Source organism: Nannobrachium achirus (assembly GCF_963921795.1).
Source record: "Nannobrachium achirus genome assembly, chromosome: 6".
Taxonomy (NCBI): Eukaryota; Metazoa; Chordata; class Actinopteri; order Myctophiformes; family Myctophidae; genus Nannobrachium; species Nannobrachium achirus.
Genome location: NC_137815.1, coordinates 33,061,527 through 33,087,384, shown reverse-complemented (window position 1 = coordinate 33,087,384; position 25,858 = coordinate 33,061,527). Strand labels below are relative to the sequence as shown.

General features: G+C 43.0%; 1 protein-coding gene across 1 annotated transcript in view; it reads left to right on the top strand.

Annotated features, from left to right (window-relative positions):
- Positions 1–25,858, top strand: part of wnk2 (WNK lysine deficient protein kinase 2) — a gene marked incomplete at its 5' end in the record, with an annotated part of 48,379 nt that overhangs the window by 19,679 nt on the left and 2,842 nt on the right. The window contains 22 exons of the mRNA XM_080728145.1: positions 475–573; positions 1,397–1,450; positions 3,810–3,908; positions 4,368–4,559; positions 6,134–6,904; positions 7,983–8,032; positions 8,706–8,868; positions 8,965–9,081; positions 9,642–9,815; positions 10,961–11,003; positions 11,361–11,507; positions 12,425–12,879; positions 13,366–13,827; positions 14,415–14,472; positions 14,621–14,685; positions 15,396–15,599; positions 18,017–18,417; positions 18,891–19,120; positions 19,572–19,790; positions 20,586–20,687; positions 23,449–23,493; positions 23,646–23,995. Coding sequence (XP_080584271.1) covers positions 475–573; positions 1,397–1,450; positions 3,810–3,908; positions 4,368–4,559; positions 6,134–6,904; positions 7,983–8,032; positions 8,706–8,868; positions 8,965–9,081; positions 9,642–9,815; positions 10,961–11,003; positions 11,361–11,507; positions 12,425–12,879; positions 13,366–13,827; positions 14,415–14,472; positions 14,621–14,685; positions 15,396–15,599; positions 18,017–18,417; positions 18,891–19,120; positions 19,572–19,790; positions 20,586–20,687; positions 23,449–23,493; positions 23,646–23,995 — 4,500 coding nt within the window. The remainder of the gene's footprint in view (positions 1–474; positions 574–1,396; positions 1,451–3,809; positions 3,909–4,367; positions 4,560–6,133; positions 6,905–7,982; positions 8,033–8,705; positions 8,869–8,964; positions 9,082–9,641; positions 9,816–10,960; positions 11,004–11,360; positions 11,508–12,424; positions 12,880–13,365; positions 13,828–14,414; positions 14,473–14,620; positions 14,686–15,395; positions 15,600–18,016; positions 18,418–18,890; positions 19,121–19,571; positions 19,791–20,585; positions 20,688–23,448; positions 23,494–23,645; positions 23,996–25,858) is intronic.

The following is a 25,858-nucleotide window of genomic DNA, read 5'->3' as shown; positions in this document are numbered from 1 at the left end:
AAGATTTTCCCCCTTTTTCTGCAGGAGTTTCTGGTTTTGATGGGTGGAGGTGTAAAGCAGAGGATAGTAACCCACTGTCTGCCTAACTGCTATAAGTGAATCACTATCTGCCTTCTGTTTTCTACTGATGATTGTCCGTGCCTTAAAATACAAAAACCCCGCATCCATCGGTTGCATATATGTTATAGTATAATTCCGTTCTCCAGCGACCTGTTAATAATATACTTTGTCATATGTCAAATAGCTGAAATAGACGATCTACACATGCACTCACAACACGTCGCAATACAACGCGTTGTGAGCTTGTGGATCTGCTATTTGTGTTATGTTTTTTTTATCATTTTTATATTATACCTGAAATATTTTGATATCTTTTTTTTAAGCATTTGCCCAAAACAGGGATGCCAGGGTTCATGTGGTTTTAACAACATATCGATACTGCTTCTGAGCTCTCGTCTCTGTCTTTGGGAACAGACCATCTCGGCTCCAGCGACGCCTGCAGCCCCCTCTGTGCAGCAGAGCCTCCCAGCTGTAGCCCCCTCCGTACACGCGGCCCAGGCCAGCCAGGAGCAGGTACTGTAATAATAATAATTATGTTTATGGTCCCTGTAGGGATATTTGTCTGTTAGAAAACAAAAACAACACATAACCATTGATATAACACAAAACAACATATCACAAAGACAAAACATGAGGTCCTCACTGTACAAAGAATTTAGTCAGGAACGTCAAAGTAGGTTTAACCATTTTATTGCATGAATGGAATACAGTTTATTTTGGCGCTTGAAGGGCTCCGCGTTCGGAGATGTTCCCTGAACTTTGTGTGTGCTTTTTGAGCATGCTATAAGCAAAATCAGGGAATGCTAAGCAAGACCCCCCATAGGGATACAATAGCAATACATGATGACACGTAACTTAATCACACATAATCACAAGTATTTGAGCTTAGCCCGACTGATCAAAGGTGGAGGAGGCAGCTAGCAGCCAGTATCCGAGTCTTCGGATAACCAAGCATAGGTAGAGAAAGCAAGCCGTATTTAAAGGACCCTTCCCTACTGAATGAGAGCTTTGATTGGAGTATGACAGTGTGACGTAATGACCAGCTGATACGTGAATGAGGAATGGGAAAAGAGCTGACCGACAGCTGACTACAGCTGGGCGGGGCTAGACTCTTGTGTGCTACATAAACTAACGCTGAATCTTCAAAACCATCCTATCAGTTTGTTTAATGCCGCAATGGCTGAGAGGACAAAACTCCTGCTAAAATGTTTCTTTTCCAACTTCAGGGTTCTGTATGTTCGCCCCCAGATAGCATGAGGTGGAAGTAGCGATACAGGGGATGATCAGTGTCATTTGTTATTGAACGTGCTAAGTGTGTGATGGCCTTATTGTACAGTACATATCAGCAAGTGTGGGCGTGGGAACTCTGATGATCTTGGAAGCAATACGGGTAAAACTGTATGCACCCATAACTACCGTACATCAGGCCCCGGTAGCAGATATAGATACAAACGGTGCAGCAGAATTATGCACAGTATAACATGGAAGCCTGGCTGCAACAACGCTCTTGTTGCCTGGCTTGCGGATGATGGATGCCTAGCAAAACGACACCAACGCATTTGGACTGTCGCCTGTGTGCCTCTAAACCAGAGTATACATTTTGTGTTTATTTTGATTTCATCAGCATTTTTGGACCGTGGGCTATAAAGCACCAGCCTGCCTGGCTGTCAGTGCTATACGCCAACACCAAAATAGGAAATCTTCTTTAATGGCTTAAAGGTGATACACCATGCATTTAAAAAGTATTTATGTCATATTGTTTATGTCCCAAAATATATATTTTTGAAAAAAAAAAGCAAAAAAAAAAATTTTTTTTTTTCTTCAAAAACGGCAAATCTGGACAGCCTGTTTTGAGAACCCGTGGGATGCTTTTAACCTCCGCCTTCCCAAAACCAGAGAAAGACACAACGCTCAGAAATGGGACTTTGTGAGGATAGAAGGTGCTAGTGGGACCCCAAAAAAAGGTTTTAAAATAGGAAAAGTGAAATTTCATGGTGTATCACCTTTAAGCAATCCAAAATGACTTGCTGCAGTTTTTTAGCCTGGTTAATAAACCAGACTGCACAACAACACCCCCTGTTGGTACGACACGCAGTGAGGAATTAGTATGAGCAACGCCAGGCTAGCAGTTTTTATGGTAGGCATTCAGTACATCACCCCCTTCGCTGCAAGAGAACACGTGCATACACACACACACACACACACACACACACACACACACACACACACACACACACACACACACACACACACACACACACAGTATTATCTAAACCGACAGCCTTGTCTAAATTCATATGATTATATTAGGTATCCCATGTACTATTTACAGTAGTTTAGAAGGATAAAACATTTGGAAGATTTCCCCTTGCTGAGCTCCATGTGTTTGTACACGTGCCTATGTGCGTGCATTCATGCATGCATGCACGATCCGCTGGTGTGAATATTTCATTGGGAGCATTTATATAGCTTCTTTATCCAAGTCTATTTACAGAGATTGTGCATTACATTCATCCATCCACACACATTCATACACCGATGGCGGAGGAAAAAATGCAAGGCACCAACCTGCTCAACTAGGGGTTCAGAGTCTTGCTCAACTAAGGACTCCAAATTCCAAAATTCCAGGTTCCAAATGGACCCCTATGGGTCTGTAACTCTGAGAGTGTACAAATTGGAAAATGGAATTGGTTCCATTTGAACACTCTCAGAGTTATGATGTTTCTTGAAGTTAGGAATACATAAAAAATCAATTAATAATTGCTAGTGGAACTACAAGTTAGTAAAATAATAATGTAAACAGTACAGTAAAGGCCTTTGCACACAGGGTCCGATTTTACGCGCAGAAAACATGGACAATAAATGAACGCATGGTGTCTCTATGACATCATGCACACCGGGTCCAATTTGTCCAGATTCAATATTGTCTTAAGAGTATAAAACACTAGTGCAGTATCAACAGAAACATTCAAATGATTACAATATCAATATCATCAGGTGATAAATGACGTAGTCTGTCATACTCGGCGATAACGATACCAGCGTTTCAGGCAGTATCGTCCACTTTTGAACGACTCTACTTTGCTTGCGTTTTGGTTTCTTCCCGTCTGTATTCCGCTTTTTAGTTCCAATTCCAGCCAGTTAGGATCTGTTCCCAGGTAGACCTACCACCTCATACCAGATACTGTGGGCTATTTTATAGGACTATAACTGTTAACCACTTAAGCCTTATTTTATACCCCAGCTATTCAGAAATAGACAATCTACGGTGCAAGCTCACAAACGCATTTCTGAAAATGTGGAAAATGTGCAAAATTGTGGAAAAAGGAACATCTTTGAAAAATAATAACAATCACGTCCAAAATAGGGACGCCACAGTTAATGTGTTTAAGAGACCCCCGTGCAGCCGGAATGTAAAGAACACATTTGCTGTAAATGATCAAATATAATATATCGTCACTGTCGGGCAGAAACCTCGTATCTCCAAGTTTCACATTTGTACGTTTTTTCACCAAGTAAAGCCCTGCTTCATCATACAAGGCTGTCACACAAAAGTAGTGAAAACAGCCGATCTGCAAGCACACAACGCCTCGCGGTGCGAGGCGTTTTGTGCTTGTAGATCTGCTGTTTTCACTAGTTTAGTTCATTTTTAAAATTATAAATACAAAACGACATACGAGGTTTCCACCCGACAACGACGATATATTTTGTCAGCTTGATCTCTCTTCTCTCTGTCTGGTTTCCAACAGCTATGTGGAGTCCAGCCTGCTGCCACTCAGCCGAGTCCTCCTGACATGCCTGTGTCCAGTGCTCCTCCGCCCCTCCAGCCCCTGCAGAACGACACGCTGGTAGGTTGCACTTAGGGGTGTCATCTTAACAGCAATATGTATCATGATGATACGTGGTTGACGATGCCATACATTGGTTCATTCATGGCGATAAGATACGATTCAACGATTTAAAATCAATACAGTAACTAAATAAACCAAATGTAGTGATATGTAATGGAAAAGTAATTAAACCCCTCTTTCTCTTTTTTCTACTTAAAATTGCGAAATACAACTTACAAGTGCTTAATCGATTATTTGCATTGCAAAACGATTCGATTCAGTTATTTGCCGTGCAAAACGATTCGATACGATTGCTGTTTGCATACCGATATAGTAGATTGTTGTAAAATGTATTCTTTGATGCAGCTGCTATATCGTTACACTTCTAGTTGCACTGCAGGACGTTATCCACAGCCATTACACAGATAGTATCTATAATTGTACAACACGATCAGTGGGTGTTCTCACCCCAACCAGGCGCCTAGCGTGGCAGCGCCCATCCCGGCACCGCTTGCTATGACCACACCCGCTACGATGCCCCAGCAACAGGGCTGCCCACCCGTTTCCCAGCACGACCTTGGCACTGCCCACACTGTCCACACTGCGCCTCCTTCCCAGGCACAACCCGCCTCGTACCCCGAGCAGGACTTCACAAAGCAGCCTGTCCAGGTGAATGTTTGACTCGGTTTTCGCAGTATAGACTAGGAGGGCATTCACCAAATATTCGAATATTCGAATATCAAAGTCACTATTCGACGTTGTTCACCGAAGTCGAATATTCGGTTATTTTTATTTATTTTTTATTGTTTTCACTTTAAAAAGTATATAGTTTATAAAGCTTGGCTACATAGAGAGTCATACGAATGAGTTGTCAATGCCCCTGGTGGATGAATTTGTTAATGCTCTATACCAGGGGTTCTCAACCCTTTTTAGGCCGTGACCCCCAAAATAAACTGGGGACCCTGACAAGCACTTGGGATTGTAGGTATTACATTTAATTTGACTCAGTTCCGCAACGCGAGGCGTTGTGAGCATGTAGATCAGCTATTTTCACAATGTTCGCCTCTTGCTTACTTAATATTTGACAGTTTGGCCAGTCCTGTCGAATATTCGACTATTCGAATACTTTGAGGTTGAATAATTCGAATACTAAAAATCACTATTCGTGAATGCCCTAGTATAGACATGGCGAATCTTTTATTCCATAGTGCCGTTTTGTCTTGGTTTCTGTGTCTTGGTTTCTGTGTGGTGTTTTGGTCGAAGCCATATCATGCATAAGCTGATTGGCAGTGGTGTAAAGTAACTCAAGTACTGTACTTAGTATTTTTTGTACTTTTACTCTACTACAATTATTTGATAATTTTAGTTATTTCAGAATTAGATTATTATCACAAAACATACGTACATTAACCACTTCAGCCTTATATTTTCAATAGATTTTTACACATTTGAAAACATGAAATGGGACATTCTGCATAATGAGTACTTTATACTTTTGGTTCTTTAAGTACATTTTGTTACCAATACTTAAAAAAAAAAAAAAAAACTTTTACACAAGTACATTTAGAATTCTGGACGTTTACTTGTAACGGAGTATTTCTACATTGCAGTATTGATACTTTAACTTAAGTATAAAATGTGAGTACTTTTCCCAGCACTGCTGAAGTGAGATTCTAACACCTCACTCACTCCCTCATCTCCTGGCCTGGGTGTAGGGGTGTCATGGTGGATGCTTGGGCACAAATATGGGCAGTCAGGGATCCCCAACACTCTCCATCTTCTGCTGTGCGTAGCAGGGTTTGGAAGCTGCAGCCAGTCCACTCCTTGATGTTGGCCATCCAGGTCTTTCTCTGCCTGCCTCTTCTCCGCTTTCCCTCCACTGTCCCCTGTAGGATGTTTTTTGACAGTGACGTTTGTCCTGTGCCATGACCATACCAGGCCAATTTGCGATTGATACTGTTATCCAGCATTGGTGATAACCAACTGTCTAACATAATCATTTGCCCGGTGTTCTTTATATGATATATCAGGGGTATATATCAAACAATGAATCTATGAACAGGTTGTGGGGGTCCCTGCTTCATCTCTCTCTCAATTAAGGGGTCCTTGGCCTGAAAACGTTGAAGACCCCTGTGATATATTATGTAGCATCCTTCTGTAGCATTTACTTTCAAAGGACTGTATCCTGCGCTCAGTGTCTGCTGTGAGTGTCCAATTCTAATATACGTGACGCTATTTTCTAGGTACAAACGACCCCAAAGGGGAGCATGGGAGGTGGTCAGGTCTTGGCTCCGGTTCATCCTGCCGTGCCTGCTGACCCAACCCCACCTTGGGGAGGCGGGGCGGTAGCTGTAGCTGGCCTAGACTTCACCTACACACCTGCAACGTCAGCTGCTCCAACCATGGCCCCTTCAATACCCCCAGCCCCACCCCGCGCCTGCACCTCTGCCCCGGCGTCGGCCTCGGCCCCAGTCTCTGCATCAGCTCCAACCCTAGTCTCAGTGTCAGTTCAAGTTGACAGTGACACCCAACCCCCATTACAGACCCTGGCCTCGGCCCCGATACCAACCCATGTCACAGACTTAGCCCCAGCACAAGCAGCGACACCTTCTCAAGGCCCAGGTCCAATTCCGGTTCAAGCTCCGACCGCAGGGATAGTCCCGTCCTCAGACCCAGTCCAAGCTCAAACCATCTCTCAGTCAAGTGCCCCGTTAGACCCATCTGCGGCCTTGTCTCTAAGCACAGACACATCTTCAATGCCAGCTCGGCCGTTATGCCCAGCCCCAGGTCCAGGTCCAGTCTCGTCTCAAGTTGAAGCCACTCTGCCAGCTCAAGTTCACGCCGTAGCCCCTGCCGCTGCCCCTCCTGCCACGGATCCAGCTCCTGTTCTGCAGTCTGCTGGCATCCAGACTGCAGCGCCAGCACCTGAGTGTGCCAGCCTCATCACAACATCGCAACAGAAGCTAGACGCTGAAACTGCATCCAGCCCACCTCAACCAGAGGCTCCTGTAGAGGTACGTGTAAAACCCCATTTTGTATAGTATACCAATCATGTAGATCAGGGGTTTTCAAAGTGGGTGACGGGGCACCCTGGGGTGCCGCAACGGCAGTCCAGGGGTGCCGCAACATAATTTGATAATATTTGGAATTTATTTTACACTTGAAAAAAATATTTAGTATAATTTTATGAACTTGAAGTACAGTTATTTTCTGTCAGTTCTAACCAAAATGGCTATTATCTCAACGTTTTCCTCGCAACATAACCACTAAAATATCATCACTGTCAGGCAGAAACCTCTGTCGCACAAAACTAGTGAAAACAGCCGATCTACAAGCACACAACGCCTCGCATCGCAAGGCGTTGTGTGCTTGTAGATCTGCTGTTTTCACTAGTTTAGTACATTTTATAGATGATAAATACAAAACGAACGGTTTTGGACATACAAGGTTTCCACCCGACAACGATGCTATGCTATAAATATAAGGTGCTGGGAGTGAGAATTATAATGTAGGGGTGCCTGGGATTAAAAAAAAATATTTATGGGGTGCCCTGAGAAAAAAGTTTGGGAACCCCTGATGTAGATGTAGATATGTTTATCAATCATTAAAAATTGTATCGTTTATTTTATTGTCTCCGGCCCGCCAAGTTGGAACGGCACACTTTTTGGTACTACTCCGATTTTGTCCAAAACTCACACAAATTGTTGTTTTATTATTATTTGTTGTACAGAAAAACTGTTGTTGAAACATAATTACATCTGAATACGGGATAAATTTGTGAAAATCAATCATTGTTTTTTTGTTTTGATGCACAAAGAATATCACCATCAAATACATACAAATAGTGATATTTTTTGATATATATGATATTTTTGATGACATTGTTGTGGTCTGTGGCTTTTCATTTGTGTTTACAGTAAGTTGGCATGTGACATCTTTATTTCCAGTATAATATACTATATCTTACTCCCCATCTACACACAAACACCTTATTGTCACACACACAAATAGCACAAAGTACAATCATTAAAAGGTTTTTAGTGTACTAACTCTAATGAGCTCTTTTCTTACTTTCTGTTATTTCACTCTTAGGATGTGATTCAGGAGAAACCAACGCTTTTACCCAACTATGCCTATGACAGGTGTGTGAACACAGTGATTATTAACAGTCATTCAGGTGTTGAATGCTGCAGCTCTGCTCTCTACTTACACCAGTCATACAGTAGAGCAGGGTTCCCACGGTCATGAAATTCCTGGAAATATTTTGAAATTAGAAAAATATTTTTCCAGTACTGGAACAGTTTTGGAATTGATCAAGGGTCCTGGAAGGTCCTGGAAAAAATAGCTATGCATTGTCTTTGGTTATTGATTTTGTTAATACCTCTGAAATGACAAATTAAACTTTGGCCAAATTGTCAAATATTAGGCAGAAATTGTGAAAATAGCAGTGCGAGGCGTTGTGAGCATGTAGATCGGCTATTTTCACAATAAAATCATGTTATACAAAATTCCTCAACTATTAGTGCTCGTCAGGTTGCCGGGGTCCCCAGTTCAAATATGATTATTTTGGGGGTCACGGTCTGTAAAGGTTTAGAACCACTGGCATACACTACCTGTCTTTGGGCATTGCGCATAGGAGTAAGCGACTCGTTATTGAGCTGAATTATTGTTATATAGTCCTGGAAATTGGGCTCAATATTCTGGAAAGGTTTTGGAAAGGTTTTGGAAATTAATTGGTAAAAATGAGTGGGAACCCTGAGTAGAGCATAAAAAGACAAAGAGTGTTTTATGTGTGTTGTGAACATTCCTTTACAGTCTCAATTCTGACGTGGCCTCTGGTAAGGAAACCAGCGATGGTTACGAGAGTTTCGCTAGTGCGGGGAAAGGAGACGGAAAACACAGGAAACACCATCGCAAGTCAGCGCGCACGCGCTCACGACAAGAAAAGACCAGCAAACCCAAACTGAGCATCCTTCATGTGAGATTATGATGACCATTTATCATTTTGTGCAATTTTACATATTTTATTGGACTGTCATGTTCAGACAAACATCTAATTCCCTCTCCATTACAGGTTAGCAACACAGGCGATAAAATGGTGGAATGCCAGCTGGAAACCCACAACCACAAAATGGTGACGTTCAAGTTTGATCTGGACTGTGATGCTCCAGAGGAAATCGCCATTTATATGGTAACGGTCATGGCACAAAGAAACATCAAAAACATGGTCTCACCTCACCTGCTTTCTCATGTCATATCCTAATAAATGTATAGTATATCTTGACCAGTGGTGTAAAGTAACTAAGTAGTACTTAAGTTCAATTTTTTAAGTTCAATTTTTAGGTATTTTTACTTTACTGGAGTGTTTCCAATTTCCAATACTTTTACTTCTACTCCACTACACCTCGGATCCAAATATTGTACGTTTACTCCACTACAATTATTTGAAAACTTTATTTACTATTACTTTGCAGATATAAATTATTATTTTATAAAACATACATTAATCTACTTTAGCCCTATTTTATAGGCTATTTTCAAACATTTTGTACTTTTACTTTTGGTACTTTAAGCATATTTTGATACCAATACTTTTGTACTTTCACTCAAGTACATTTTGAATTCCGGACTTTTACTTTTACAGTATTGATAGTGACCCCACTTGCTTTCTCATTTTCTATAAAATATAGTGACATGTAGTGATTGTGGTGGTGTTAATGCTGCTGCTTATGATCAAATTGTTGACTGCAGGTAGAGAACGGATTTATTCTTCCCATTGAGAAGGAGATCTTCATTGACCAGCTGAAAGACATAATGGACAAAGCTGAAGACATGTTAAATGAGGACATGGAGGGTGAGATGGGCTCTGTTCTGGGGACCAGTCCCCAGAAAGGCCTTACTTCTGAAGGACTAGTAGGGGGAGAGGTAATGCCTGCTTAACTCAAACATGAACGTAAACGCATACATGAACACATATGCATAGCAATACGCATTCAAATGAAGACATAAAAAGATATATATATATATATATATATACACACACACACACACACACACACACACACACACACACACACACACACACACACACACACACACATGTGTATACAGATACTAGAACATTTTGAGAAAATGCAAAAAAAAGTATGGTTGCACAGATGTTCTATAATCTATAGCTGTTGTGAAACGGGAATATTTGAGGAAAAGTAGCATAAAGTTCAACTTGTTTTTGTAGCGCCTTTTGTAGCGCCCCCCTTATTTCTAGAAGTGAAAGTGATACATGTCATTTATTTTTAATAGGACCCTCCCAAAAATGTTGAAAGACATTTATTGTCAAATGATGTAGAAAATCTAAAACATGTTCACATTTTCCGACGAACAAACATTGAAATGGCAATACTTAAAACATTGCAATATCATATTTATATCAGTTAAACTACAGTATAATCAGAATCAGAAAGCATCATTATTATCACATCACATTACAAGTAGGGTGGGTGATAATGTCTTAATTGTAAAGGCTCATCATTGTGTGGTTAAAAGATAGGTTAAATCATTTGAGTATAAAAGACATAAAACATAACATGACTTAGAAAAATACAGGCACGGGATTCCCGATGAAGCTGGTCGATTTTACATACTGTATGGCTCGTGTATGTGTCGGCAGAATTGCAGGAAGTGAATCAAGCTATTGCAGACAGATGATATTTAACACTGTTGGTGCCATTACTATTACCGTAATTGTCTATAAACCGCACACACTTGTGACATAAAGTTAAAGGTACAAATGCGGATGCAGGTACTGTGGTTCTCAACCTGTGGGTCGGGACCCCCGCATGATTTTATTTTGGAGGAGGGGTCCCCAAATATTGTCACTTTAATGGTCTTAAAGAAATGTTTAATACCTAAAAAGGGGGGCAAAGTTCAAATATGATTCTTCTGGGTGGGGGTCACGGCCTGAAAAGGCTGAGAACCACTGCTCAAGAATGCCGTAAAACAGACTCAAGAGATGCAACACGATAGAACAGGACACAGCGACAGCGACATCTGTTCTTGTTCTCTGTGTGCAGGCTCAGCTGAACGGAGCACCACAACCTGTATATCAGCAGAATGGTAAATGAGTTTCCCTTGCTCCATAGGCCAAAACAGGTTTATTTTTAATTGTATTGTTTCAAGTATAAAAAAAGTACCGAAACCTACGCACATTCTCACATGGTACTGCATTTAAATGTCTTAAAAATAGTTATTTTGCTGTGCATGCAGGTTTCTGTACTTTTTTATTTTTTTTACGCGTGATGTTTCTCTCAACCCTGCACCTTTTTAAGATGTACAATACGTGTGACTAGACTACGACACCTCTTTTCATACCTTTTAAAAGTACAGCTCTCTTCTCTTCTCTTCTCTTCTCTTCTCTTCTCTTCTCTTCTCTTCTCTTCTCTTCTCTTCTCTTCCTCTTCTCTTCTCTTGCAGTTCTTCACACCGGTAGGAGGTGGTTCATAATCTGTCCGGTGGAGGAGACTCCCGCGTCCAGCCAGGAGACTCCATCTGAGTCCCATGGGAGCGCGGCCACCGTCCAGCCGGCCGACGGTGGCACTGCAGGGCCAGCTGCAGCCAGAGGTGACTTTTACTTCTTTGGTTTAGTTCCCAAACTCCCAAATAGAGACTAGACGCTTTGCCCGGGACCCAAGCTAGTGAAACAGCAGATCTACAAGCGTACAATGCATCGCTTTGCGCCACATTGTGAGCTTGTAGATTGGCTATTTTCACTACTTCTGAAACAACTTATTTTGAATTTATGGAGTTTCTCAGATTATTATTATTTTGTATTAATAAAATTACTTAGAAAATCATTAAGATTATATATTTTTTTATTCATGAAAATCTTAGCTTTTCAGGGATAAAAAAAACATTTTTGACAAAAAAAATGTACGAACCCATAAAAATGTGTCGACCCAGTGTTTGGGAACCACTGTACTCAGTGGACCAGTGGTTCTCAACCTTTTCAGGCCGCGAACCCCAAAATAAACATAATTTAACTGGGACCCCTCCCCCACCCTGACGAGCTCTAAGAGTTGAGGCATTACATTTTGTATAACATGGTTCTATTGTGAAAATAGCAGATCTACATGCTCACAACGCCTCGCAATGCTATTTTCACTTTAGAAATGCGCAGATACTTTCTAAACACTTAAACTTTATGTTGGTTTGTTTACTGTTGAGTGAGAAAACAATGTTGCACATTAAGTTAATCATCTGGGGATCCCCCACAATAATTTGTCCACAGGTTGAGAACTATGATTGAAGCACAAATCCAGACAGCCCCTTCCCAAAAGTAGTCCAACAGCGCCAGCTGGTGGCAGCTGAACAAAGATCCCCTTGATATGAATTGCATTGACATCCTTTTTACATGTTCTGAATGAAGTTGAGAAATGTTTACTTAATTTTTTTTAATTAGACACTAAACTGGTGTTTTTCCAAATGAAAGAAATGCTTCTATATGATCTGATCCAGCCTTCTGTTTGTCCTCCCCACAGGAGAGGAGTCGGCATCCTCCACCATGTCCGGTGGAAGTGGGGGTTTCAACTACGAGGCCTATGGGTTCTGCAGTCCTCCCGTCATGCCCAACACGGACCCCCTCCTCCTGGCCACCATGTCTCCTCCCGTCTCCGCTCCGCCCACCCTGGGCTCGGGCGACCCCATCAGCAGCTACATGCAGCACGGCGGGCAGCCGGCCCCGCCGGCCAGCGCCCCGCCCATGGTCCCCTTGGCCCTGCGCACCACCTTGTCTCTGGACGAGTCACAGGAGGAGGCCCGTCCCGGCTCCGTCACCCCCATGCACGCCGCTCAGCAGATGCAGATGGCGGACATAGCGTGTGCCGCCTCCATGGTGGAGGAGGTGGCCTGCTGCCCGCTGGTCATGCCCCTGACCCTGGATGTGACCGGCGCCCAGGCCGCGGCCGCGGCCGCCCTGACTCCTCTTCCCCTCCAGGTAGGTGTGGGCGATATGGAAAAATACAATATCACGATATTTTCCCAAGCTGTATCACGATACACGATTTTATCACGATTCCTTTTCACATTGTTTTTTTATGGTTATTTTCAAATTACTTGACAAAAACTAGACTCTCTGGGTTCCTTTTGGAGGTCTAAATTGAACTTTACAAGTATGTAACTCTGACAGTATACAAATGAAACCAAATGGACCCTTACGGGTCCATTTGGTTTCATTTGTACACTTGTCAGAGTTAAGTGGAGACCTTGACATTTTTAAAGTTTGAGAACTACTGATTTAGACCAAAATGCAGGTTTAAATTGAATTCTGCAATGAATCTCTGTATTAACGATTAAACAGGATTTTTTACAAGGCTCTCTCAATTGTATCACGATATATACGATACCTCTGAAAAGGCATATCGTGGAGACATTGTATCGTCTCAATGATAATTATCACCATATCGCCCACCCCTACCTCCAGGAGATGGTATCCTCTGGGATCCAGGGATCCAGGGATCCTCTGTCCGTCTCCTCCTACCAGTCAGCCTCCCGTGGCGGAGACCGCCCGCTGCAGCAGCAGCCCGTGGTCCTCCAGCAGCCCTTTCCCAGCGTGGGCGGCAGCGCCAAGGGGTCCTCGCTGCCCCAGAGCCCGGCGCCGCACCACCACGCCATGGGGCCCAGCGAGTCGGACGGAGAGGGACGCATGGCCCGAGGAGGCGGGGGCTTCGTGGACAGCACCATAAAGTCCCTGGACGAGAAGCTGAGGAACCTTCTCTACCAGGAGTACGCGCCCATGTATCCGTCGGGAACCACCGCTGAAACGCCAGGCTCGGGAACTGAATATATCCAGTCTCCCCCCGGTCCGGATAGCGCCTTGCTGGGGTCAGGAAACAGCACGCCAGGCCCTATCGGCGAGGGACGCTACAGGACTGGAGAGCAGCTGGTAAATATAGAAGCTTTCGTTTAGCTCAGGGGTTGTCAACCTTTTCATATCAAGGCCTCTCGGACCCAAAACATAGAATGTTTTGTTATCATTGGACAAGATTTTGTCCACAATTCCATTCTGTGTTGATGGGAGATAGGAGAGATATTCAGACAAATGTTGGTCAAAATAACAATTCTTCTACATTCTGTAATTGTGTAGCCTTTAAGTAATGCAGTAAGTAATTAAGTAATGCAATGCAATTGTAATGTTTAACAATAATTTTAACTCTTGAGAGTGTAAAATGAAACCAAAAAAGGCGGAATATATTCCTATGCAATTGATGTATTGATGTTGATGTATCGATGTATTATCTTGCTTGTTGTATTGATGTATTATCTTGTAAGTCGCTCTGGATTAAGAGCGTCTGCTAAATGCCTAAATTGTAAATTGCAGAAATGTACGCTAACACTCGGCAACCCACTTGGGACAATGCTGATGACGACGTCCCATGAGTGGACTGACCGCCCTGTTAACAGTCATCTTTTGCTTCATGTTTTCTCATCTTCTCTACTTTCATACTTTTCTCGGTTTGTCATTTTCCATAGCCTCAAATTCCAGAGAGAATGGATAGTTTGAGCACACTCAGTGACTCGGCTGTGTGTGGTATGTACATGCATGCACTAATCTCTCAGTCTAACAGCCCTCTAGAGTGAATTTGACGGTTCCCTTAACTTGTTAATACATCTGTTATATTTGTTGGTTCGATACTGTGATGCTGCAGTGCTCTAATATTGCGGAACACTCTTTGCAGCCTCCATGTCCAGGAGACACTTCCCCCACTCGGCTTCCTGCTCAGGAACAAGAGGCCGGTTTAAGGTATAGCGAGAACGTTTTGTTTTTCCATCACATTTTGCATGTTATGGAAATGGCATTTCACCTGTAGCCAGGTAAAGCTTTACTCAGAGCTTTTACTCAAGGTTATAATAGTTTTAGATTTTTCATTTCAGTTTAGTTTTAGTTGGTTAAAAAAACTAAAAACAAAACAGTTAGTTTTAATTACTATTTAGTTTTTTTTATACTTTCGCCCCTTTTCAATCTTGCACCAAATAAACAAATAAATCACGTGCATAGTGTCAGAGTAAGTATTGTGTAATAAAAACTCAAGAAAAAAAAAAGATTAAGCTTATGAACAAAAATGAAAACTAAGGGCATTTTATCTATCATTTCAATTCCTTTTAGTTAGTTCTGTAAACGCAATACAAATTTCTTTATCATAGTTTTTATTTAGTTCAGTTAACGAAAAGGTTTTTACATTTTTTGTTTTCTTTATTTTTTTTTATTATTATTTTCTTTATACTTTATTGAGTCAGTCAACATAATTTCATTGTCCTTATATTCTTTTTACATGTCATGTCCCCTTGTGGACATTTTGACCCCTTTCTTTTTTTCTTTTTTCTTTTTTTTTAACACGTGTACAAAAACCCGTCACCTACATAACAACAATTATAAAAAAAGTTTCAGTTAACTATAATAACCTTGCTCAGAGCAACGAATGCATTTTGACGTTGCGTGTCATCGTGGCTCAGATCATCTCGGCCGCCCCCGACGTGACGGCCAGGAGAGACGTGAAGAAGCAGAGGAGCTGGAGCAGCGCCGCCTCCCCGGTGCATCCCTCCGTCTACGTCAGGGACCACTACGGTGGGCAGGGCGGGGCCATGATGGCCGCCTCCACCACCATCGGCCGCTTCTCCGTGGTCAGCACCGAGGACGACGTCACGCTGAGGACGCAGGTCAGCCCGCCGCTCCGCCCCGCCGGACCTCTGTTTTCAGACTTATTAAACCCATTCAGAACGGGTACACATTATTGTGTATATCATTATTTTATGCTTTAACTATTGAAAAATAGCAGATATACAAGCTCACAGCGCGGCACCGAGTGCCGCGCTGCGAGCCTGTAGATCTGCTATTTTTGAAAAATTGTGAAAATTTGAATTCTATAAGTGTCTTTTGAATCCTTCTAAGGTTTTTGGAAAAACCTGTTTCTATTTCAGCAATCTGGCTAGCCATCGTCAAAGAAAAGGTCCTTTTCACTTAACTGGAGCTCAGTTATTAGTCTGTTCTTGAGAGACTGCTATGTCAGTGGTTCTCAAACCATTTCATGTGAAGGAACCCCAAAATTATATTTATTTGGCCACGGACCCCCATCTCAAAATATTTAGTTCCAGGGACCACCCAGAAGCAAAATTTGAGTAACAAACGACTTTTTCAAAAATAGCAGATATACAAGCTTGCAGCGCGGCACTCGGTGCCGCGCTGTGAGCTTGTATATCTGCTATTTTTCCACTGGTTAAAGCATTCAATAATTTAGGCCTAAATTTTCAGATATTCTCAAAATAGCAAAAAATGGCGAGGTCGCGCCAATTCTTGGCCAACTGGTCAGTGATATCGGACCAATTACCCATATATGGAGATCTATGTACTGTATATAGCACATCTCTTTTATGCGCCTACATGGAGATCCCTGTCTGAACCAGCCGCACAGATATGGGCTGTCTTCCTCCATATATTGGCATTCCCATATGAAGTCCTGTTAGATATGGGCTTAATATTGATGACATCAGGGATCTCCATATAAGGGCATAAAAGGGATTCTGTTAGAGTGGTTCCCATGACATCACAACATACAATATCTTTTATGACCATGGAGATCCCTATCTGAACCAGCCACACAGATATGGGCCATGTCTTGGCCATCTGGCCAGTGATACTGTATATATTGATGACATCAGGGATCTTCATATATTATGGGCATAAAAGGGATTCTGGAGAATACCCATATATGGACTTTTACATAGGTGATGTTACCTGTGATATCACCTTGATGTCACAGTGATGTGTCAAGGGAACCAACCCATAGACTGTAAAAATGGGTACACACGTCTACACGCGGACAAGGGACAAGCTGTGAATTTTTTCATGGTAAACTGCGACCTTCGGTCGCAATTAACTCATTTAACGCTGATCCCGAGTATACTCGTGAAAAATACTCAAGTATTTAGAGTGCCGATCCCGAGTATACTCGCGTAAAATACTGTATATAGAGTAACGCCGGCACCCTTACCCTATGGTCCGTTGGAAAGTCCTGGCACGATTGGACTCGCCGATTCATCATCATCCCGGATCCACGTGCACAAAATAGTAATCCCTTAACATGGAGGCCGACGGTGGATCTCATCTTTAATGTCCATTTTCTCCAAACAACACTTTTAAAGCCAAGGATGGCATTAGATTCTCACTACAATAACATAATAACAAAGGCAACGATCGGCCATTTTAGCAACGGCATGGGGTGACGATCGCTTCCGTTGAATGACGTCATGACGTCAAACCGGAAGTGTTTACGCTATGGACTTCTGGCCTTCAAAATAAGAGAATGGCAGCGTATGGAGCCTGCGAGAGGCACGCTGGACATTTAACCCGTTCATGTCTGGAGCACTAAATGGGTTAAGAGGAGTGTGCACTAGGGCTGTGACGATTATGACATTTTAATTGACGATTAATTGTTGCTCAATTAATTGCGATTGACGATTTCATAGAAAATTGGAATATTATGAATGAAAGTTACATTTCTTGTTTGGCTTTTAGGCTTCGTAAAAAAAGGTGCACAGGGCATATATGACAAATAACTTACATAATTCAATAACTTTATACTTCATCTCTCAAATAATTGTGATGAGGCAATAATGTAATAAATGTGACAGGCTTAGTGTGCACCTCTTACCTCAGTGTCCTCTTTTCTTTTTTTTTTTAATGTTTTTTATCCCACGGTTTTTGTAACCCATTTTTTCTCACCCGGTGACTACCTAACCTGTAGTCCTGGTTTCCGCTCTCCCCCTGCCGCGCCAGGGGACATTGAGGAGCACCCGGCTGGCTAGGGGGAGGTAGTATAGAAACCAGGACTACTGCATGTTTTTGTGTGAGGGCCTATGCCCAAGGAGACACGGGGAGAACATGCAAACTCACCACAGAAAGGCCCTATCGCCAACCCCACCTAGGGTGTGGGCGCTGATGACGCGGGTGGAGGAACACGCCCCCAGCGCCCACGGCTTCCTCCGGCGGGAATCGAACCCAGGACCTTCGAGCTGTGAGGCGAAGTGCTAACCACTGCGCCACCGTGCCCCGCTGTGTCCTCTTTTCTGTCCTCCAGGTCAGCCGCTACTCTGCCCCGCCAGACTTCTACCTGGACACGCCCCCGTCCATGGCCAAGCGGGGCTCCCTGCCGCGCGCCGTCACCTCCCCGTCTGCGTCCGTCCCCGCCGACGTCACCGTCCACAGCCGCTTCCTCTCGTCGGACTCGGGCGCCGACAGCAGCCCCGCCAAGATGCCCCCCGTGACGCCGTCCCGGCACGGCCGCTCGGACCGCAGGGGGAGCGACCTCATGAAGAGGGCGGTGGCGTTCCTCCGCCGCTCGGGGCGGAGCAGCAGCGTGCAGAGCTCTGACTCGCCGAGCCGCCACGGCGGGATGCAAGGAGGCTACGCCAGCAGTGACAACGACTCGGAGATGGAGGACTCTGACATGAAGAAGGAGCTGCAGAGACTCAGAGAGAGGTATGCTGCTTCGTCAGTATGGCTAGGGATGGGACGATATGAACATTTCATATCACGATTATTGTGACCAAAGAAATCGCGATTTACAATATTATCGCGATAATCAAAATATCCCCAAAATCCATTATCCTGGGGCAGAACATTTGCCAAAAAATTGCCGATCTACAAGCTGTAGATGAGCTATTTTTTGGCCAAGAGATTTGGTAGAGAGTGAAAAAAACACTGTATAGGGTTTAAATGGTACTGGATATACAGCTCGGTAAATAAAAGGTGAATTGATCCCAGTGCATGACGGAGGACGATTTCATGATAAGTTACAACTCCATGTGCGAGAGAGAGTGGGGGCCCCCAGTTCAAATGGGATTATTTTAGGGGTTGCAGCCTGAAAAGGTTGAGAACCACTGCCTTAGACATGCAAAAGAGATCTCTGAACTGCATGCTAAATGTTTTGTTGTGTGCTTTGTCTCCCTCAGACATCTGAAAGAGATCTCTGAACTTCAGGCCCACCAGCGAGGAGAAGTGGAGCTGCTCTATCACCGGCTGGGCAAAGCCCCGCCCCCTGGGCTGGGCCTCTCGCACACAGCACCCCCTACAGGCCGCAGGAGGAGGTCCAGCAAGCACAAACTTAAGGCTGGCAAACTCCTGAGCCCCCTTGTTCAGCAGTTCAGAAATGTCACCAAATCCAGTGACTCCAGCAAAGCCAGTGAGTGTTTGTTAGCTGGCAGAATATACAGTAGGTAGTACAGGATATGGCTATTCAATTCTGATGGGTGGAGGTGTCAAATCTGTGTTTGTGTGTGTGCGCATATGCTTGCATGCGCATGTGTGTGCGTGTGTGTCCAACTGTTTCCGCGGGAATTTATTGTAGAATTATGTGTGGGACACATCCGGTAAGCGAGTAGATAACAGCTGAGAACAGCTGACATACAAGCTCACGTCGTGTCGCAGATGCGACCGTTGTGAGCTTGTAGATCACACTCGGCTCGGCTCAGCCACGACACCGGAACTGCCGCCCACCTTCTGTGCAATACACGATGGGACGCGGGAAACTTGTGGATGCTCTTGCACGTGCAAATGTGGTTGCCATGTGTTTGGCTGTTTTTAATTTAATTTAAGCTGTAAATGTATTGTCTGTCTATGTTTTTTTTGTACAGATGCATGTGAAGCCACGGTGAGTTTGAACGGATCTCCCGCCAAAGGTGCAGTCCCTTTACTCCAGCGCAGCAGAGCCGGCACCAGCCACCTCCCCAGCTCCACCACAGAGCCCGTTCAGACCCAGCAGCCATGCTCCCTCAAAGGATCCCTGTCGTCTGACAACATCTACGCTGGACTCCACGGAGATGGCACTGGCACACAAGCTCAGCCTGGGCAAGGTAACCACAGAACAGAACACAATCCAGGAGTCCTTTATTTAGTGATATGACCAGATCACTTATATTCAGTCAGAGTGTACATTTTAGTGATTATTTTCTCTCTGGTATTTTGATATGAGCCTAGAGCCATAACCAGTCATAACCTCCCCCTTATTGATTTTATTCTTAGTTGTACACCTTTATTGTGCAAAAGGTTTTTCAAATATTTTCAAAAAAAAAAAAAGGGGAAAAAAATAGCTCATCTAAAAGCTCATAACTCAGTAGGTCAGCTATTATTTCCACTATTCGTCCCATGACGAAGTATATACTGTATAGGGCTTATAGGGAGGAGTGTGCACTAGGGCTGTCACGATTATGACAAGTCCTGGAAAATATCAAAAAAATGTCTTCTAAACCCCAATGTTTTTGTGGTGCTCACAAGTTTTTAATGTCAAGGACCCCTAGAATTTTATGTATTTGACCATGGACCCCCATCTCAAAATATTTAGTTCCAGGGACTAAATAGCAAAATTTGAGTTAAGAAAAGAAAAGAAAAAAATATATATATATAATTTATATATCGTTCACCCAGGGTCACATTGGCCGAGCTTCGCAGGACGAAAATGGAAATGATTATGACGGTTATTTTTGCGATTATCTCAAATAATTGCGATTAGGCAATTATGTAATAATTGTGACAGGCCTAGTGTGCAGTGCACCTCTTACCTCAGTGTCCTCTTTACTCCTCTCCTCCTCCTTATTGTTCTCCTCCTCCTTCTCCTTCTTCTTCTTCCTCTTCTTCTTCCTCCTCTACAGGCTGGCCTAATTGCCCTCCACCTTCTGAGAGAGTGACCTATAAATCAAGTAGCAACAAGCCGCGGGCTAGATTCCTCAGTGGGCCTGTTTCTCTGTCCATCTGTTTGTATCTAGACTCTCCTCCGTACCCTCACCCTTTTTGGTTTTCTTCATTTGTCCTCAGTGTGATCCTTATCATCCAGTGGTGGAAAGTAACAAGCTTAAGTACTGTATTTAAGTACAAATTTGAGGTACATTTTTTTTTAACTTTACTGGGGTACTTTAAATAATAATAAACCTTTATTTATATAGCGCCTTTAAAAACTGGGTTACAAAGTGCTTTGCAGAGGACACAAAACAGCAAAAGGACAAAGAACAAAACATACACAAAAAAAGGTTATAAGGTTAAAAATAATGCAGAAAACAGTGCATAGAAATAAATTCATAGCTTACATAATGGTAGAATACCAGTGCAAATACATCAAAGTTACAGCAATTAGGGATTAAAAGCTAGTCTGTAAAAATGGGTTTTGAGGAGAGATTTAAAGCGGGGGACAGACTCAGCGAGCCGGATCTCCAGGGGCAGGGCATTCCAAAGGGTAGGGGCTCTAAAAGCAAAGGCCATACGTTCTTTGGTATTAAATTGACCTGCTGGAGTGTCCAGGAGTGCTTTATTTGCGGATCTCAATGTAAGTGATGGAACGTAGTCAGACACTATTTCTTTCTAAACATTAACCACTTAGCCATTTGAAAATAGAAGATCTATTCTAAAAGCTCACATTGCATTGCGATGCGACGCGTTGTGAGCTTGAAGATCTGCTGTTTTCAAAAGATTTCTATACATTTTGAAATGGGGACCTTCTGCGTAATTCTGCGTACTTTCGGTACTTTTAAGTATATTTTGATGCCAAGACTTTTGTACTTCTATACGCACAGTACATTTTTAATATTGATTGGATTTTTACTTGTTGTAACAGAGTATTTCTACCTTGTGGAGTTAATACTTTTACTTAAGTAAAAAAATGTGAGTACTTCTCCCACCACTGCTGTCATCACATTTAGGGCTGTCACGATATGACATTTTACATGACGATTAATTGTCATTCAAATAATTGGCGATTAACCATTTAATTGTGTTTTTGTCGTTGATAATTACATTTCTGTTTGGCTTTTAGGCTTTGAATGGTAGATATGACACATAACCTAAATATACAAAGAAATGACTGACATATTTGACAACTTACTACTTAAATAACTTTGATAGTGGAAATAGCCGATCTAAAAGCTCACAACGCGTCGCATCAACGCGTCGCGATGCGACGCGTTGTGAGCTTGTAGATCTGCTATTTCCACTATTTCGGACATTTTTCAACATTCACGATTATGACGATTATGACAAAATAATTGCGATAATGTCAAATAATCACGATTAGACGATTATGTAATAATTGTGACAGCCCTAATCACATTATGTCTTTGCCTCGTCACCTCCTCAGTTCTTTCCTTTCATCTCGTGTCTGTCACCTCTTTTGTGTCTTTTTGTCCTTGAATCGCCGTGAACGTTTTCTCTTGCTAGAATATTGCTTATTCAAACCTTTTTATTCAAAACTTTTCAAACTCATAAAAAATGGAATGGTTCTTCTGTCCCGGTACTGAAGTCTAAGGTTTGGATAAGTAAGGTTTGGCTGAGCTACAAAGAGGTTGGCAACTTTGGTATTACTAATAATTATGTACATGTCTATTATTTATCATGCCCTGCAGTGTTGGGGTGGAAGTATTGCTTGGTGTCATAATATTACTGTAATGAGAAATGAAGTAATATCATGAGGAATTTAACCATATCACTTTTTTGTGAACATTTTGTGAAGCACTGAAATGACAATGCTTTGAGGACTTTAATTACATTTTTCTAAATGTATATCCTGCAGGCCTCCACCGATAGAGGGCGCTGCAGCGTTTGTGTTGTTTCATTGTGACATAAATCTAATGAGCTTTTAACACTAACAGCATCATTGTAGCCATCTTTTCTATTCCATTTAACTTACCCTCTTCCATTTAACATTGGTTTTCAACTTTTTTCATATCAAGGTCCATTATATATTTGGCATTTGAGCCACGGACCACAATTTGATGAGATCGCTTATATTTTGATATCGTTGGATATGATTTTGTCCACAATTCCATGCTGTATTCATGTGGTACCATAGGAGAGATAACAGGCAAATCAAAATAACAATTATTCTACATTTTGTAATTCTGTAGACTTGTTGTAAATTAAGTAATGCAGATGTTTAACAATTATTTATCTTTTGAGAGCATAAAATGAAACCAAATCCATTTGGTTTCATGTTACACTCTCAAGAGTTAAAGGTCTATAAAGGTCCATTTGGTTACCAACACTCCATCATTTAGCTGGGGACCACCTGGAACTCTCTCAAGGACCACTGGTGGTCCCCGGAACATTATGCTTAGTCCTTTTGTGCTTCATTTGAGCGTGCTTTGTCAAAGTACCACAAAAAACACATTACTTGCCACATAATTTAATATTGGAGCATACCTTATTACTTTTAATTGAAAGTAATCTGTAATATGCAATCTATTAAATGGTTTTACTTCCCCAACACTGATGGAATGTATGAACTACCTGCATGAAGAAGATGTGCTTTGTTTTAGAAAAACTGACCTCATCTTGCTTTCCCATACATGGTTTGTTGGTCTTATAATAATGCTTCTATAATGCTTATAATAACGTTTGTTGCGTCCTGCTAATTAAGCGGCTGCGTTTGACATTGCATCCGGCTATGCACTAACGGTAACAGTTTGGCCATGTGACCTTTGTTCTGTGTAACTGTATGACATTGTGAACTGTGTGTGTGTTCCGCAGGGTCGACACTGAAGCGACTGTGTCTCGGTAAAGAGCGCGGCAGCAGTACGTACCGTAGTAGAGTAGTAGAGTCAACTGTGTCTGTGTGTGTGTGTGTGTGTCATTCACTGGAAATCCTATTTTCACGCGGGCAACTGTTTTAACACAAAGTATTTGTGTGTGTGTTTATGTGTGTGTGTGTGTGTATTTATTCCCAGGGTCTGGGGCGGGACCTGGGGCTTCCAACCACCCACAGCAGCCGCCGGCCAGTGCCACCCCCTCTCCGCGGCCGCCCCAGCAGCCTGTGATGGGCCTGGCCCAGGCGCAGGCCAACAACAGCAATAACAAGAAGGCCAACCTCTCTGCCGGGGCGACCATGACGATAGGAGGCCACGGCGGTGACGTGACTCTGACCGAAGACCTCCAGCGGCTGATGGACAACTGGGCGCAGGAGGTCCTCGTGGTCACGCGCTCGCCGCACACCAACTCCCTCAGCCTCATCCGGCAGCAGCTGTGGGACGACAGAGCCTTTCAAGCACACGAGAGACTGGCGGCAGGCGCTCCGGAGGTGGGTTTCATGGCGATTTGTTTCTGTGTAATGTTTATGGCGGAGGGAAGCATTGTATACGCTGCACCAGGGGTCTTCAACGTTTTCAGGCCAGGGACCCCTTAGTTAAGAGATAGATGAAGCAAGGATAGTTTCATTTTTTGACAGCACAATTTGTGTTTTCAGATGTTTAACCACTTGAACCGCCAATACTTAAAAAAACTTGACCTTTCACTATGTACATAAGGCGCATTTCCACTGCAGGGCCAAGCCAGAACCAGAACCAGAACTTTCCAGAACCAAGAACTTTCAAGAACCTGTGAAGTTCCAGAACCAAGTTCTGCTTTTGTTTCCATATGGGTCTGGTTCCACTGGTAGCCTGATTTAAATTGGCTGAGACAAAACAGCTGGTCATTGAACAGCAGCACATTCGGGAATCTAAAATCTAAAATAACAGCTCAGCTGTAGTAAGAAATACGTCTGGATAAAAAAATATAAAACAATAGAACGTTCAAACAAGCTGCTATTATAACTGTACTGAGCGTTTGCTCGGTACGCTGCCTGTGCTCTAGGGAGAAGCACCTCCTTGCTCCCGTGTGTGTGCGTGTGCGACGTGCGTGTGTGTCCACAGTGTGTGTACACGACAGCGCGAGCCGCTGTTTCCACCGCGTGGTCCACGTTGAGCTTTGCAATCCCTTTATTTTAGTCCTATTTTCATTGAACGGAGTGAGCGCATATCACACTCGTAAAGATTATTAAATAATTAATGCAATGCGATGCAATGCTCTGATGCAATGCAAACAGCGTCTCTCTCTCGCACGCGCGCGCACACACTGTGTAGTGACACAAGGAAACAGGCATGTCCTGAGCTCGTCTGCGGGCTGCCTTGCGAGTCGTGCAAATGAATGTAGAAGTGTAGACTGGCGTCGCGTCCATACTGTTTGTGTGTTTCTGTCTGTCGGACTCGGAATAGGATTTTAAAAATGACGGTGTTGTGTTGTGAGAGATTTGGGATTTCTCCCAGTTCTCCTCTGTGTTGTGTAGTCTCCGCTCGAGCGGCGAGGCTCAACCAATCAAGAGCAGGAGCGCTGCTAGCCCCGCCCATAGGTTCCCAGAACTCAAGTTTAGTTCTACATCAGGAGCAGGACCGAAAAAAGGTTCCAGGAGGTTCCAGGAACCTCGTCTGGAACCGGGCCGTTCGCAATGGAAACAAAACCAGAACCAAAAAAATAGGTTCTGGTTCCTGAAAGTTCTGGTTCCACCTTGCAGTGGAAAAGCGCCTATAGTCTCTCTTTGCTGCGAGGCGTTGTGAGCTTGTAGATCTGCTATTTTTGGCTAAAGTTCTCTGAATATGGACGCTAGGGTTCAAGTGGTTAATATAAAAAAGGAGGAAAAAAAGGTTTCTATCACACAAAGATTTGGAGGACCCCTTGTGGTAACTCTGAGGACCCCCTAGGTGTCCCGGACCCCCTGTTGAAGACCCCTGCACTACACGGTCTGTATAATTGTTGAGGGAAGCCAATGTGTATAATGACAACATAATCTTTGTTATGATTGAATTCTGAAAGTAAAGCTTTACACACACCTTTGAAATGTTAAGTTTGGCCCTAAAGGAGCACTTCACCTCCCTAACGCTCATTACCATTTGTGTAACTGACATCATCAGTAGGCAGGTTAGGTAATTTCAAATAAGTCAAGAACATTTAAGACGCATTGTCTGTACTTACTGTACAGACAATGCCCTGCATTTCGAGTAGCAGTGCTCTGTAGAAAAGAAATACAGCTTTGCGTTATCTTTCTTCGTAGAAAGAGTATGTTTTTATTTCATACTACTTCATACGAAGATGTTTCTGAAAGCCTGAAAGTGGTGTGGTGGACTTGTAA